The sequence below is a fragment of the Talpa europaea genome (assembly GCF_964194135.1).
Source record: "Talpa europaea genome assembly, chromosome: 6".
NCBI lineage: Eukaryota > Metazoa > Chordata > Mammalia > Eulipotyphla > Talpidae > Talpa > Talpa europaea.
The window spans coordinates 89,255,832-89,272,567 of NC_140072.1; the positions used below are offsets into that span (position 1 = coordinate 89,255,832).

The 16,736-nt window shown below is 36.2% G+C and overlaps 1 protein-coding gene across 2 annotated transcripts in view; it reads right to left on the reverse strand.

The window, feature by feature from the left end:
• Positions 1 to 16,736, reverse strand: part of FRY (FRY microtubule binding protein) — a gene marked incomplete at both ends in the record, with an annotated part of 249,052 nt that overhangs the window by 87,486 nt on the left and 144,830 nt on the right. For both annotated transcript variants that reach the window (XM_084236045.1, XM_084236046.1), the window contains 6 exons: positions 602 to 773; positions 1,084 to 1,183; positions 9,316 to 9,470; positions 13,692 to 13,802; positions 15,267 to 15,427; positions 16,488 to 16,660. In XM_084236045.1, coding sequence (XP_084092171.1) covers positions 602 to 773; positions 1,084 to 1,183; positions 9,316 to 9,470; positions 13,692 to 13,802; positions 15,267 to 15,427; positions 16,488 to 16,660 — 872 coding nt within the window. The remainder of the gene's footprint in view (positions 1 to 601; positions 774 to 1,083; positions 1,184 to 9,315; positions 9,471 to 13,691; positions 13,803 to 15,266; positions 15,428 to 16,487; positions 16,661 to 16,736) is intronic.

Consider the following 16,736-nt stretch of genomic DNA (forward strand, 5'->3'; position numbering starts at 1 on the left):
CTTTGGGTAATTATATATATATATATATATATATATATACACACATTGTATGAAGATGTAATATGTAAGATCTAAACATTGTTGCATTTGTCCTCTATTTATACATGCAGTTTTATATAAAAAACTTTTTTTACATTTAAAGATAGTCTAGACTTTACTTTTTTAAAATTTTTTTAAAAAAATTTATTTATTTATACAAGAGCTGGGGTATAGATAGGCCAGAGGCACGGGAGCATGAGAGGATTCACCAGAGACAGAGCGGGGAGGAGAATAGGCAGATGGACCGAAAGCACTGCTGAAGGGAGCAGCGGGTGTGACAGGAGAGGTTGGCTGTGCCATTTGGGTATCTCCCTGGCTGACTGGGAATCGAACCCGTGCTGCAGAAGCTGCAGATAGCTTTGCAGCGCTGCACTCAACCTGCTGCACCACCAGGGAGGACCTAGACTTTACTTTTATATGTAAGTGGACTTAGTCCACAGCAATTTTGAGGTGCAAATTTAACATCAATAATTTTGACTGTTAAATTACACTAGCATTTAAAAAGGGAGATTATTTAGAGCAGAAATGATCACACAGGTCATCATGGAATCACACACAGTACCTGAGAAGAGCGGGAGAGTGAGCTCGGGGTACATCCTGGCCAGTTCACATGACAAGAGGGCTAGAGACACGCTGTAGAGGGGCGGCAGGGGGCCATGTGTCCCGTAGAGAATGCTGCCAGGTCTTTGCTCGGCTACTTTCTTTGAATATACAAAAAGCTTTGCTTCAAGGATCTATAAAGAGGCAGGAAATTAAGAGATGATATGAAAAAACATTGGCTGTTCACTTCAGGAGCATTTGTATTTTATCAAGTCTCATAGCAACAAAACTAGTGAATGTTTATTTTAATACAGCATTAGAGGTAAAGCATCAGTTCATTCCTATATTTACAGAAGATCTTGAAATTGTTTTCTCACTCTTCATACCCACCAAAGATATGCAGAAATAAAGAAATTCTTATCAGTTAGTAGCAAGCCAGTGGTCAGCTACCATTTCTATTTCCTGTACCGAAGGATACAAGTTTCTGTGAGTAAAGGTACATGCCTGCATGAGCTGCATGGAGATTTCATAAATCTCTCTGTTGGTGTCAGAGGCCTTGAACAGGACAAGGTTTAACAAGGTCACTATGTCGAAGGGGTAGTTCCTAAAAAACAGCAATGACAACAACATAGTTTGTAAGATAACCTAATAATCTTGATAAATCATAACCTCTCAAAATTCTAGATTCACATCAACCCCAGTCAGAGGACTACTAGTGGCAGTCCCAGCCTATCTGGCAACTTATTATTTTTTTTTTTTTGCCTTATACTTTTGCTATTTATTGGCAGATGAAGGGAAACAGCTCTCTTTTTATTTTATTTTATTTTTCTTTATTGATGTAACGTTGATTTACAACACTGTGGGTGATTTAGGGGAAAAAGCTCCCATGTCCTCAGATGTATGTTATCACACCACCCCCACCATCAAAATACCCACAGTCCTTTACCCCAGGCCATTGGGTCCCCTACACCCATTGTCTCCACACCCTCCTTCCCTCCCCATCGAAGTGCTCTTAATTCCACAGCCATATTTCCAGGGTTTGTTTTGGTTTAGTTCTATCAGTTCTTTTTTTTTTTTCTCTATATTTCCCACTATTTTTGTTTAAAATTGAATATTGCCATGCCAGGATAAACAAACACACAGTACATATCTGATACAAATGATGTTAATGAAAGATATTGTAACAGAAAACCAAAGGTAAGTGGAAAGAACAGAAGACAATATATTTCAATTTCTCAGTTGCTCACTGACTTAAAATTTTCATTCAATCATGTAAATATATTTGGCCAGGAACAACTGCCAAGCACTGACAATATTAAGTTAGTCATTCTGGTGCTCCCCTCCCCCGTCCCCCACCACTCTAACCCCACATGTGCTGCCCTCCCCCCCTCCCTGAGGCCCCTGAGGTTTGCAGTTTAGTTGGGGAGACTAGTCATACAGTGCAGTGATGAGTGTCGATGGTATGCCACACAGTCCCACTGGAGAAACCTGGGCCAGACTTAAAGTGAGGAAAAGACTTCCTAAGGACCAAACAAGTAAACTGTGCCTTCAAGCACTAGGAGACATTAGCTAAGTCCTGGGGGGTAGTATCGGGAGGGCAAAAACAGCATTTTGAAATATGAGAAGAATGAAACTGCAAGACACATTCTGGGAAAGGAGAGAATTTCTTTCTGTGTGAAAGAAAGAAAGGACTAGAAGGAGATGGGGCTGGGGTGACAGGTGTGTTTCAGAAGATGACCAGCCTGTGGGCTTCATCCTAAAAGTTACGGCGATCCTTCAAGATTGGCAGGAGAGGAGTGAGGAATGATAATAGTTTTTGAACAATTAAACAATCACTCTGGTTGCTGTGTTGAGAATTGTTCATAGGGGTCAATTTTTGGAAGCTGGTACAATACCTCAGGAGGGAATTGATGAGGGCTTAAATCAGGGCAGGGACAGTAGGGACGGAAAGGAAAGGATATATCTAAAAAATGCTCTGGAGATGAAACGAACAGGATTTGGTAACTGACCGTATGTGAGGCATGGGGGCTAGGGAGAAGAAGCTGTATGGCAATTAGAAGTATAATCCACACTTTCTTGCTATATAATACTATTTTTAAGATGACATCTTTTTAGTGTATTTGTTTTCTTAGTCTGTAGTGAAAAAGAAGTCATGGAGAGAAAACTACCAGTGAGATTACCAATTAGTGAAAGATTTATACGGAGAAGTGAGTGACGTCTGTTTTGAGGCAAAATCATAAAGCAGACGGTAGCTTGGAGGTGAAAAAACATGCCCCTTGCAAAAGAATGCCTTCATCGCTCTCCAGAAGAGAAGAGAAAACACAGGAAGGAGCACCTGGCACAGAGCTGCAATTCCTCTTTCATGGATGTGAAATGCTTGGGATGATGTAAAATCACCCATGTTTAGTCATGTGCAAATGGTAGCTTTGTGGCTTTGTATGCTGACTGCTCCACTGTCTGCCAGCCTATGGGGGTGTGTGTGCATGATGGGGGTAGGGGATAGGGGTGGTGGTGGGGGCGGGGGCGGGGGGAAAGCAAGGCTGACAGAGGCTGCTCCTTCAGACAGAAGCAGCACTGACAGCATCCTGAGCGAGAAGAATGGGAAATCATCCCAATTAACACATTTTGGATAAAACCAAAAACATAATAATTAATTTTCCCGTGGGTTCCTTTTCTGACACTATATAATTACACTGTTAAGAATTTCTGTTTTAGAACAGATCCCTTTCCCCCTTCTAGAACACATGTCCATTCTATAGTAAGTGTAGTGAGAATTGGTTAAATATGAAAAAAGGTTTGTTTTCTGTTTTTTATTTTTGACATTACTCAAATTTAGTTTATATGACACTAGTAAAACATGAATATACTTTTGAAAATATTCAAAGCAACACATTGGGCTGGAGTATCTACTGTGAATATTGTTTACTCACATGGCTGGCAAGCTGGTACTAGCTGGAGGTATGTGTGTAGAATAAAATGTGGAAATGTCTCATCTCTTATCTCTCCCCCAACTATTACTTCCTACCCTAGAAGCAATCACTAGCAACATTTAATGTGTATTCAAGCCCTTTTATAAGTGTATATACAAAGGTGTACACAGGATTTTAAATAAAAATGTGATTATACCCTTACATATATCATTTGAAGATTATCTTTTTCAGTGACTAATGAGGCTCTCTTCAGTCTTCTAAAAAATTGGACCTCACTTTACAACAGGGACATACTACAAAGAACCACACTTGAGGGTTGTGCCACCCAGATCATCCTTTAAGGACTGAGGTATTTCTCCAACTAAGGTTTTGGGGGCTGATATCTGGCTGAATCCCTTTCTGGGGTTTAACTTTAGCTAAAGTTATCACATCCATGAGCAGCCAAGGTCAGGGCTGCTCCTGGGGGCAGTGCCACTAGTACTAAGATTTCCTTTCCTTTGCTCAATCTGACTTTATTCACTTCCGCATAGATGTTGATTCCAAGGGCACTTACTAATAATAAATTTCCTGCACTCAAACCTCCACCTCAGAGTAGGAATCCAACCTCTGACAAGTGGTCACAAACAATTGAAAGCTACTTTCATTTTTCACTAAGGTAATTCCACAAACACCAAACATGGTGTTTAGAACAGACTTCTAGAAGAGATCATGCAGGACAAACGGCACATTTAACCTTTTGATAGACACTGCCATCCAAGATGGTTTGACTAACTTACACTTCAAAATGATTACTTTTTAAAAAATTTTTTTCTTTGCTTTCTTTTAAAATTTTTACATCGTTGTTCATTTTTAAAAAATATTTGCTTCTCTCTACCCCCTCAGGTGTAGTCCCCAGAGTTTCCTTCACCAATGCACCCGAGCACCATCACCTCAGTCCCCTGTGCTCCTCCCTCCATCAAAATGATTACTTTTTAGAACTTTTCTTTTTATGAACAAAAATTGCATGGGGCCTATTTAGATGGGAAATTGGGGAAAGTCCCCAAGTGATAATGGTGATGAGGATGATGATGAAGGTGGGTAACATTTATGTTATGATGGGTTTACTTTGTGCTAGGTCTTGTACCATGGTCTTTACCTAGATTTGTTACTTAATCTTTACAAGTCTGAAGCTTAGAAAATGTAAGCACTTGCCCAAGGTTATGTATAAGTAGTAAATCCTAGACTGTATCCTGATTTGCCTGACTCCAAATAATCCATGCTCTTATTCACAAGAGCTACTAACCTCCCCAACAGCCCTCAATAGTACATTTCATGGCCACTCTAATCTGGAATTACAAACTGCAGTATTTGGAAACAACCTTTCTAATTCTGTGCATGGAAAGGAAACCCTCTTCTGAGGCCCTGTAGCAGAGATGCCTTACCTACATCTCTGTCTCTGACACTAGGATTTAATATATATATATATTTAAATGTAAAAGAGCACTGGTAAATAGGGCTGTATATTTTGGAATTTAAAGCCAGGAAAGAGGTAGACAACGCCTCCCTCCTATATAGGATTATGTACCTGACTATGTAATTAGGGCATTCAATTAGTTGCTTAAGACTGAGCTATGTACTTTATGCGGACTAACATTGAGAGAAAGAACAGAGACACAGAAAATGAAAGAAACCCGGAGAAGGAAAAAAATGAATGAAAGCACAGACAAAATATCTGTATTTAGACGTTTAAAATAGGCTTAGATCCACTCATCTGTTTGGGGGGCATTTAGGTTGTTTCCCTATCTTGGTTATTGTAAATAGTGCTGTGATAAATATAGGAGTGCAGGCTTGCTTTTGAATTAGTAGTTTTGTGTTCTTTGGGTAGATTTCTAGGAGTGAAATAGGGACTATATTGGAGGGGAGAAATTTAATACTACGCAAAAAATTAACAAAGATGTAAGAAAATAAGTAAATATAAAAAAAATTGTCAGAAAGGAAATCTTACACCTTTCAGTATTTAATTATTTATCAGGTTGGAAGGGTAACAGATATACATAGCCATGACCATACAGAATAGAAATCAAAGGATAAAATAAATACAAAAAGTACTATGATTCAGAAAGCAAAGAAGTAATTTTTTTTCAATCTGCAAAGAAGGAGACTTTGAAGAATTTGGCCAATCTAGAGCTAAATGATAAAGCTTAGGTTAACTGAAGTTTCCTGAAGAGAATCAGACTTTAATAGTTAATAGAGAGGATTGTTTCATAATTTTTCACTTTCAATTGCTAGTGAGTAATAATTGTATTTACAAGGTACAAACCATATGCTAGGCCCTAGATCAAGAGATTTGTTTCATTTAATCCTTATCATAATCCTATTCCTTACAAATGAGAAAGCATTGGTAGTAACTTGCTCAAGAGCACACAGTTCGATTGGTGGTGGGGATGGAAACGTAATTGAGGCCAAATGAGGCCACACATCACTGGTTAGGGGTGTGACTGCTATTTATGAATTAGAAGCTTCCCTATCTTCCTTGCTAATAGATGGGTACTATTTCTTTAAATGTGGCAGACTTATTTCAAAGAATTCATGTTTGCTGGGTTTGATTTAAATTAGGAAAGACTTATAAAAAGTTAGTTTAAGGCAAACCAAACTTATAAAGACAATAAAAAACACCTCTAAAACTAAACACAACAAAATTCTTTAACAATTAAAGCTTTTATCTTATATAATTTTAAAATATTGAACAGATTTTAGTAGTATGTTGGAGGGTAAGGTTGCAAAAACAAAGGAATTCTAAAGTATTTTATTAAATATGAAGAGAACTCTGCTGCATTAAGGCAGAGTTTGAAAATGGCTTATACTTTTAAAATAGAACATACTACTTACCTGATTTATAACCTTAGCAGCCTTTAGATCTCTGTTAATTTCCTTATCTGTTCTATACTGATGTATTTGAAGTTAGGGGGAAAGTTAATAAGGACACCGACAGATGCCAAATATTTATTTGAACAAATGCTACCTGGTAGGTTGGCTATTTTCCTATGTGCTTAATTATAATACTCAACTGCATTTGATAGCTTTCAATCAAATATGTATTTTGTGAAAAAATTAAAATACTGCCAGTTTTACCATTATTACTTCTATTTTCACTTTCCCTTTCTGACTCCCTATCTCCCATTAGCATCAGAATTATATTAGTTATAGTTAGGTGTAGTTAACTGAGGGCCAGCAAAAGTTCTCAGTACAGACACATAAACACACACACATCAAGCTCTTTACAGAAATGAAAGAAACCAAAAAAGAAAAATGTAGAGAACCATTTCCCCCCATTATACCAGATGGATATATGAATTGATATATGAACATGCAAAAATGGCTAATTTCTTACAAAGCTAAAGATAGAAAATTTTAAACAAAAGCATTTTAAAAATGTTCTTTTAGATATTTTAATGTCAATTGTAATTGGTTCCTTAAATAAATGAATCTACTTATAAACTGTCATATTCCTATAAAAATAAGTCCAGCATATGATCATTCCTATTTGAGAAAGAGTAATTATTTACTTTAAAAGGGCTCTTTGCTTTAGAAAATCACTTGTTATAGGAGTTATGTGCAGATAACTTGTTTGAGAAATTAAAAATACAATTCAGCTTATATATATCTTTTCAGGAACATAATATTTCACAAGAAAAGGCAGTTAGGTATTTTTTAGAAGTAAACTTCCTGAAAAGAAATACAGCAAAAGCTAAAGCTCCAGAATTGCTATTTAAAAAAAAAGCAACAAAAACTACACTGAAAATGTAAGTGCAAAGATTGCTCAAATAAATCTGGAAGTTTGTTTAGGCTATAAAGACTGGGAATTTATGGGGGAAGATTGCAAATTTAGGCCACAGCTGAAAATATAAATTCTAAACATGTCCTGTGGTAAAAAATACAAGTTTTGTCCACTGTCTTGACAGAGAGGTCACAGCTATAACATTGTCTGGCCCTCTAACTTTCCTTCAGAATAGATGAGTATCAGGAACATAAAGTGATATGTAATATATGTGTAAGAAACCAAAAATTTAGGATGGTATCTTAAAAAGCCTATTCTAAACATATGGGGTTTTATGTCCTAATATTTTTGTCACCGGCAATCACTGAAATTGAAATGTATTGCTAAATTCATAAAGCATTTATTTGTGCTGCAAAAAGAAAAAAAAATACTTAGGTTTATTCAGAAGAATGTGGTATGATATTTTATGAAATAGCCATGTAGCGAAATAATAGTTCAAACCATGTTCACTGGGAGAAAGGTTGCTAAGAAAAGAAACTTTTATTATTAGTATTTTGTCAAAGCAATTGATGATATAAGTCACAGATTTTTTTTTTAAATGTTGAAATACCTGACAATAAAAAATAACAGTCTGTAGAAATAGACCTTTGCAAAAATGGTATTTTGTTGACATTCTATAGGCTTATTCTTTAGTAATGCTAAAATCAAGAAATAAAACAGTGGGAAATCAGTTTAGATTATATTCTTCTGCTGTAACCTTTATGGAGATTAAAGATATAATAAAAATTCTACTTAATAAGATTAAAGAAAGCTTTAGATATGAAATGGTATCATCTATCTTTATAAAAGACAAATTTTTTAAAGAGAAACTTGTCTCTTTAAATAGCATTTTCATTTGGGGTTTATTGTCTTTTAAAATTCAGTTCTTATTAATTTAGAACCATAATAGGATGGAATTTAAAACTAATTCACTTTTATTCCCTTCATCTGGTAGCTCAAGAAAGCTATTTAAAATGCAGCATTTAATTAAAGTGGAAAATCAACAGTGTATATGAAACTTTTCAAAAATAAATTTGAGCTGTCTTCTCTCAATTTCTAATACATAAGCTCTTTCTTGGGAATAGCTTATACAATTTGGAGAATCTCCATTAACCCTTTCATTGTAACTATGATACTACTTTAATAAATTATAGTGTTGAGAGACTTCCCTCAATGACAAATTTATATAACCAAAGGCAGAGGTTTTAGAAGTATGATCTATGGAACCCAGGACACTACATTTTGAACAAAGAAGATTTCATATTTTTAGGTTGTCTCCTGTATTTCCTTTGGTTTTAAAATGGCTGAAGAGATTACAATGACAGATGACTAGATAAAGAAGATATGACTGATACATGCACACACACTTACAAAATGAACTACCACTCAGCTATAAAAAGGATGAATTCTTGCCACTTGCAACAGCATGGATGGTACTGGAGAAGATTATGTTAAACACATTAAGTCAGGAGAAAGATAAATACTGGATGATTCCATTTAAAGGTGCAATATAATATAACAAAACAAAGGAACAGACCAAAACTAAGTCAAAACAAACCCTAGAAATCTCACTGCAGAACTGATACTACTAGAGGAGTATGGCAGTAGGGTGCAAAGGGGAGAAGGTGTCCAATGGAGTATGGTGGAAGACTATTGGTACTTTGGTAATAGATGTGGTGTGGTGTCACACATCTGAAGGGGGTATGAAACCACTCCCCTAAATCATATTCAGTGTTATAAATTAAGGTTACATTAGTAAAAAATAATACAGTAAAAAAAAAGAACCTACTCTGGTAGTGACTGAGTATTATTGATGGAATAAGAAAAATTAATGTAGTTACAAACTTAAAGGGAATACTTTTTACCTGTTGGAGAAATGTAGTCATTTTATATTTTCAAAGAACTTACTCTGCTCAGAATGCAGATATCAGCTCTCAACTATTCAAATAATGATGAGTAATCTGAATTTTACTGTTACTGGCTAGTACCTTCTATTTAAAGGATTCATACCTGCTTCCACACACAGTTGCTATTGCTTTGAAGCAGCCAGATGCAAGCTGGTAAGAACCTGTGTAGCATCGATCAATTGCCCAATTAAAAAGATTTATTTGGTCAGGATTAAGTTCCAACAGCAAGACAACAACTTCACAACCAAGTTGATGAACCTGAATAGATGAAGAAAAGCAATTATTCATGTTTAATGAAAGATTATTCTAAAAAAGACACAAAACCAAGTTTAGCCAATATTAAATTGGGTAAAATAAAGGTGGAGGTTGAGGATTCATCTTGGTTAATTTTTATTCCACATATTCCTCTTTACGAGTCACAAGTTACAGTGGAAATCTGGAAAGTACAAACTATATTTGACTCTATGCAAATTTGTCATCTCGGGTACACTCCTCGATTTTTATTTTTATTTTTTAAAGATTTTATTTATTTATACAGGAACTCGGGTACAGGTCAGAGGAGTGGGAGGGTGAGAGAATGCATCAGAGACAGAGCAGGGAGCATAACAGGCAGGTGGACCAAAGACACTGCTGAAGGGAGCAGCGGGCAAGGCAGGAGAGGCCTGCCACGCCATGTGGGTTTCTCCCTGGCCAGCTGGGAATCGAACCCGTGCTGCAGAGGCTACGGACAGCCTCGTAGCATGGTGCTCAACCCACTATGCCACTGGGGAGGCCCCCTTCTCAATTTTTAAATTTGAAAATGTGGTGAAGACTTTGGCAAATCTTTTTTTCATTTAAAATATTTCTGAAAATACATGTATTTTGTTAAAATATTAAACATGCAAAATGATAGCCTTCGCAAAGTCTTTTAAGAAAAAATCAGAAGAAATATATTTATGAAGCTTAATTATTACTTTTAGTGTAAAGTTTAGCTGACAATCTTTTAAAAAGCAATAGAGTATCAATCAATTTTGCTTCATCAGGTAGACCACTCATGCTAGAGAGAATTGATAGGATATTTTTTTTTGTCTCCTGAAGCTTCTGTAACATTCATTTAGGAGAGCCTGGTTCCTGCAGACTAGATGACCCTCAGAAAGTCACATTTTTCTGTCTTCTCCTGAAGGTGCCAACTCTCTTGCCAGTTGCAAGGAGGTGAAGGAAAGATTCTGTTTGTTTTTTGCTACAGGGTGTGGGCTCAGATGGATAATATTCATATTGGATAGTCAATCATCAACCTTGTTATTCATAGGCTTAAGAAATTAGGTGCAGATAAAAGCTGATGATGCTGTTGCAAAGGACTTAAAAGTAATATTAGAAGGTTAGTTTGAAAGAAAATTAGCAAGTTCTTATTGTTCTTTGGAAATTTTAAAAAGTATAAAACATAGTATATTCACAAGCAAATGATGAGTTATCCTAACTGAACACACTAGTGTGGATACCACCAAGTAAAAAACTTGGGTGTGGGGGTTTACCCATACCACTGAAGCCCACAGTGCCAACCTCTTCATCACCAGCTTCTCCTCAAAATTTACCACCATCCTGACTTCCACTACCACTGAGTAGTTTAAGCTGTTTTGAATTCTATATAAATGGAATTGTATAGTATATGATTTTGTGTTTGTTTTCTATCCCTCAACTTACATTTGAATGTCATCTGCCTTCATCCAATTTCATTGTTGTGTAGTATTTTAATTCACCAGTATTCTACAATTTAGTTATTCACTTTACTAATGGTGAACATCTGGGTTGTTTCTGTTTTTTTATATCATAATGCTGTTTTGAACATTCTTGTACATGTCTTAAATTGCACACACTGGATATATATCTGAGAGAACCTGCTGGGCTACAAGTATGGTACATTCAACTGTAATAGATAATGTCAATTAGTTTTCCAAAGTGGTCTTTCTAATTTACACTTCAGAATGGATGAGAGTTCCTGTTGTTTCATTCCCTTATCAATACTTGGCATTGTCAGTATTTTTAAGTTTATTCTCTTTCATTCTACAATTTCTTCTTTCTCATTTCTGATATCATAATTTCTTTTCCTAATACATTGGCCAAAATCTTTAGTATAATGTTGATAGAAGTGTTACAAGTGGGCTTCCTAGGTCATTTTGATCTCAGGGAGCACTTTCAATAGCTACTATTAAATACAGTATTTAATACAGGGTGTTTTTTAAAAAGACATCTTTTCAACTAAGGAAATTCTTCTCTGTTTTTAGTTTTGCTAGGATTTTGTCTCATGAATGAATATAGAATTCTAGCAAATGCTTTTTCTGCCTTTATTGAGATGATCATAGGATATTTCTTTAAGATTTTATTAACATTGTTAATATACTAATTGTGAGACATCTAGGGTAAAGATGGCAATGCATAAAGAAAACTAAACAGACAACTATACCCAAGACCCCCAAGAAGCACTTGCCAGAGCCTAAGAAGCCTGGAGAGAGCCAAGAAATGCCCAAAGGGGAGAACGGCAGTTCCTCAACCCACCCTACAGGCAAGCTGATAAAGCGAAGAGACCAAGAAGCTGAAAAGGGGGAAGGTAGACCCCTGCCCCCACTGCTTCCGGGCTGATAAAACTCCACCCTGGGAGCACAGAATGGGGAAGGATGTAGAAACTGCTGCCTGGACAGATAAACTAACACCAACGGGCACTTGCACAGTCCAGTCCAGAAAGGGATGGAATAAGCAGCCTCCTGCACCCCCTTTAAGACAAGATTCCCTCATCTTGCCTCATGGTTGTTCTTCCCTGGAATCCGCCCACCTAGGACCTCTCCCCGGGCGTACACTCATTCATTCTCTAAGTAAACTTTGCTGTTGTTTCTGCTAGAGAAATGGTTTTGAAATTCTTTCATGGCCACAATCAAGGACCAAGGAGCCCCCAAATCCAGGGACATCTAAAAACCTCAAAATCCAGAAACATATCAACAGACATTTGAATATTAAATCATCCACAGTTCTTGAATAACCTGATTTGATCATGATCTTTGTAATCTTTGTAATGTATCATTGAATTCACTTCTCTAATATTTTGTTTAGTGTTGTTACATATATGCTCATGAATGAGACTGCCATTTAATTTTCTCAAGTCGATGTCAGATTTAGTATCAAAGTTATGCTGGTCTCATCAAAAGTGTTGCAATGTTTCTCCTTTTGATATGTTTTTAAGAAATTGTATTGATTCAATGCAATTTGTTCCTTAAAAGAGTGGTTGAATTCATCAGTAAATTCATCTGGTCCTAAAGTTTTCTTTGTGAGAAGATTTCCAATTACATTTTTCTTTTCTTCTTGTATTTTCTGGAAATTTGTCAGTTTTATTGGTACAAAGATGTTCATATGTTCTCTTTTATTTCAGTAATACAGCATCTGTAGGGGTGTCCCTTTACATTTTGGATGTTTGTTACACATGCTTTCTTCCTCTCCCTCCTTCTCCCCTTCTTTCTTTTTCTTGATCAGACTTGACATGGGCTTATTAATTTTACCAGTTTTTTAATAAATTCAATTTTTACTTAAATCACTATTTTTTAAAAAATATATTTATTTATTTATTTATACAAGCACTGGGTACAGTCAGAAGCGTGAGAGGGTGAAAAGATTCACCAGCGCCAGAGCAGGGAGCAGAGCAGGCAGACTGACGAAGTACACTGCTGAGGGGAGCAGCGGGTGGCAGGAGAGGTCTGCGTGCCATGTGAGACCCTTGCCTAGCGGCCAGGGATCAAACTGGTGCTGCAGAGGCTGCGGGCAGCTTTGCAACCCAGCGCTCAACCGCTGCGCCACCGGGGAGGTCCAATCACTATTTTTATTAATTTTTCTTCTTTCATTAGTTTTTTTTCTTATCTCTGTTATTTCATTCATTGTACTTTTGACGCACTATTGTTTTTCTAGCTTCTTGAGATGGGTGCTCAGTTCATTGATTATCAGCCTTTCTTTCTAATGTATGCATTGAAAACATTTCAATCATAAGGCTTTATTTACAATCCACAAGTTTAGTATGTAGTATTTTCATTACTCTTCAATTAAATATTTAATTAAATATTAAATATTTAAATATTTTTTCATATTAAATATATAAATATTTTATCAATTAAATATTCAGTTTCCTACTGTTGTTTATTCTTTGACTCACTTGTTACCTGTAAGTGAATTTCTTAACTACCTTTCTGTTATTATTAGCTTAATGCCACTGTGATTACAAAACACAGGTTGTATCATTTCAATATGAAATTTATAGAGACTTGTGGCCAGTTTATGGTTAATTTTGGTAAATGTTCTATTTTTATTCTGAGGCATCACAGTTTTATGTGAGTAACATATAAACCTGCACTTCTGGGGCTGATGTGGAAGAGGCTGTGTTGTGAACAATGATTATACACTCCAGAAACCTGAGGCAGGACATCCATGACACTTAACAACAAGGTGTTTTTGGCTAGTACTTACTCGTAGATCTTGACAAGCCAGAATGTTGTCAAGCCACTTATATAGGTAACCGTCTGGGGAGAGGCCCACATTGTCAAACACTGGGCCACAGCATAACACTGCTGACATTGCCTGATAACAAAACATAAGAAAAGCTGGGAATGGAACCTGGAATAATCTAAATGGCATGCACTGACGTTATAAAACCTAACTACCAGATTTATAAATGAGGACCCATTTAAAACAATTACTTCTACAACATATTCTTAGTGGATTCAATAAAAATATCAAATACCCAATTTTGATTTTTTAATAAGAGTTACATTGCATAAATTTAACTTCGTGGTGATGTAATTTTATGGTTATGACAAATCTTCATGGCGAAAGAGTAAGATATTCTAAACAAAATGACCTTTTTGTAGTATTCAACTTGTTTCTCAGTGATTCCAAGTGAATGAATTCTGCTTATAAGATAAATACAACCTTTCAAATTTTGTTTTGATGAGAAATATTTGACTAATGTATTAACCTGACCAAACTGACAACTATATGATCAGTGTACCAAACTGATAAATACAAAAAATAACAGATGGAAGTAATTATGGTACTTAAAGGTAAATAAAATGAAGACTGTAAACTTCATTTCCTTTGTGGTGGGGTATTAAGAGGAGGGGGATTTTTTTAAAAATTTATTTATTTATGCATACAAGATCTGGGGTGCAGGCCAGAGGTGTGGGGGGTAAGAGGATTCACCAGAGACTGAGTGGGAGCAGAACAGGCAGATCTACTGAAATATACTGCTGAGGGGAGCAGCGGGCAAGACAGTAGAGGTCTGCTGCCCCATGTGGGTCACCTCCCTGGCTGGGGATCGAACTTGTGCTACAGTGGCTGCTGATAGTTTCATAGTGCTGTGTCTTAACCCCTTGTGTCACCAGGGAGGCCCTGAGAGGGGAATTTTGATTAACTTTGCAATTAGTAGGTCCAATGGATTATCAGGGGGTGGGCTAATTGAGTTCCACGGAGACAAACATCAACCTAAGAGGCAGCAACCTCTGTGGTGTCTGACTGAGGATGTAAGTTAAATTTCCAAGGGAAATTAAGCTACAAGGAGTCAGTGTCTGAAAATATTTAATAGTCTTACTAATGTGGAAATTTCTTACTGGGAATTTTCTAAGCTAGGAGAAGACTAAAAAGAGAACATGGTTTTGGGTAGGTTTTGATCTTGAGATAAGATTTTTTTTAGGTTGGAAGCCAATTGGCAAAACAGTTGTTAAAGGTTCAATATATGATAGCTATGCTTCTCACCTAAAAGAATCATTAGATACAAGTGGAAGCTTGGAAAGTTTTATTTTTTAAATTGTGAGCCCAACTGGAATATTTACATGTTTGTACATTGCTATTTATCTATGTACATTTTGTAATTTTAAGAGTCATCTTATGTGTTTACAGATGTTTGTGTTTGCCTTTTTTGCATATGCACTTGTATTTTACTATATGTCATTTATGTTAACCTTATTTTTAAGGCACAGCTGTCAATTTAGGGAAGGTGATCATTTGAGCTGACAAAAGTGTTACAGTGAGGCAAAGATGACCTACCTTTAATGCACAATACTGGTATCTTGTAATCTGATGATTTCTATCACTGTAACGATCCAGAGGAGTGAACATTATACTGAAAGGTCCTGCCCACTGGCTAAACAAGATGAAAAGATGGTGCCTTAGGCTCTGTTGGGGGAAGAGAAATCTTCGGTGATGAACTAGAGAGAAAAAACACAGAGTGAAGAGTCTATGAGGCTAAAAAATAAAGTGAACACAACTTATGTCACTATTCATGACTCAAGTTTTAGGGAAAGGAAAAATTTCACTTCCTAAGTCAAGTTTTCTTTGGGTAATGAAACATGTACTTAAAAAGTCAAGCCTAATTTGTTTCTAAGTTTGTACTCCTCTTGTGTTGAATCAATAGACCTTATCTCGAGCAGGATGTAGAGAGAAAATGAACTCACAGACACTGTTTTCTAATCAGTGTCCAGAAAAACTGCAACACAAATGTGTGCTTTTGATGGCTGCTGCCCATCTTTAGAACTCTGAAATACAAGGCATAGACTTTCTATTTTAAACAAACATTTTAACTAAAGAAGCCAACTCAAACCATAACTGAAGGGCATCAGAGATGAGAAGGACTGGTAAGAAGGCTATTCAACATTAAAATAATGAAAACAGAGAAACAGTTGAGTTGCAGTTTTTTGTAATTATGTACTAAACTTTGAATTATAGTAATTAATGTTTACCTCATACTGACCAGCTATTTTTATTTGCTAGGTTTCTATTAGATGAAATTGTTTCATACCCATTCTTGTGTGAAAAAGTTCTCTCTCAATAATAGTTTATTAAGCTAGATAGAATTCTATATACTATACTGATTAGAGAGCATCAACAACAGGAATATTGCAGAGATTACATGTTCACAGAGGAACACAATGAGACAATGAAAAAATGAAGCCTCTGTAATGCTCCCTCTGAATTACTTCCTTCCTATGGAAATCACATAGGTTCCTTTTCAGATAGGAATCAAAATAAAGAATAGAAATAATGACAAGTACAAAGCCGAGTTTAATTCCTACTGTTCCCTTTCCAACACTGTGCTGAATTACCACAATCTGTTCTCATGTGTATTTCCAAGTATTTCAAAAAAACCAAATAAACCATCAATCCCATTATTGTATACAGGCCAGAAGGATTAAAGAGGAAGGTACAGTAATGAAGAACACAAATGGTTTACAAACGGGAAAGGCACTTTGCAGTGATGCAGCACCGTACCTGGAACGCACTGAATCAAGTTGGCGACCATAGCACTGAAATGTGCCCGGATATCTTTAAGAATTTCAACTTCTTTGTCATTTTCAGCTTCTAGAAGCATGCGGGTGAGGTCCACATATTCTAAAAACAAAGCTCCAAGGGCTAAAGTATCCCGTTCTAAGGCCCCATTTGTGCTAGAAAAAAAGGAAATTAAACTTCAGTCTTTGTGTCAATGTAATATATTTCACAAAAAAAGATCTGCTGTCAGAA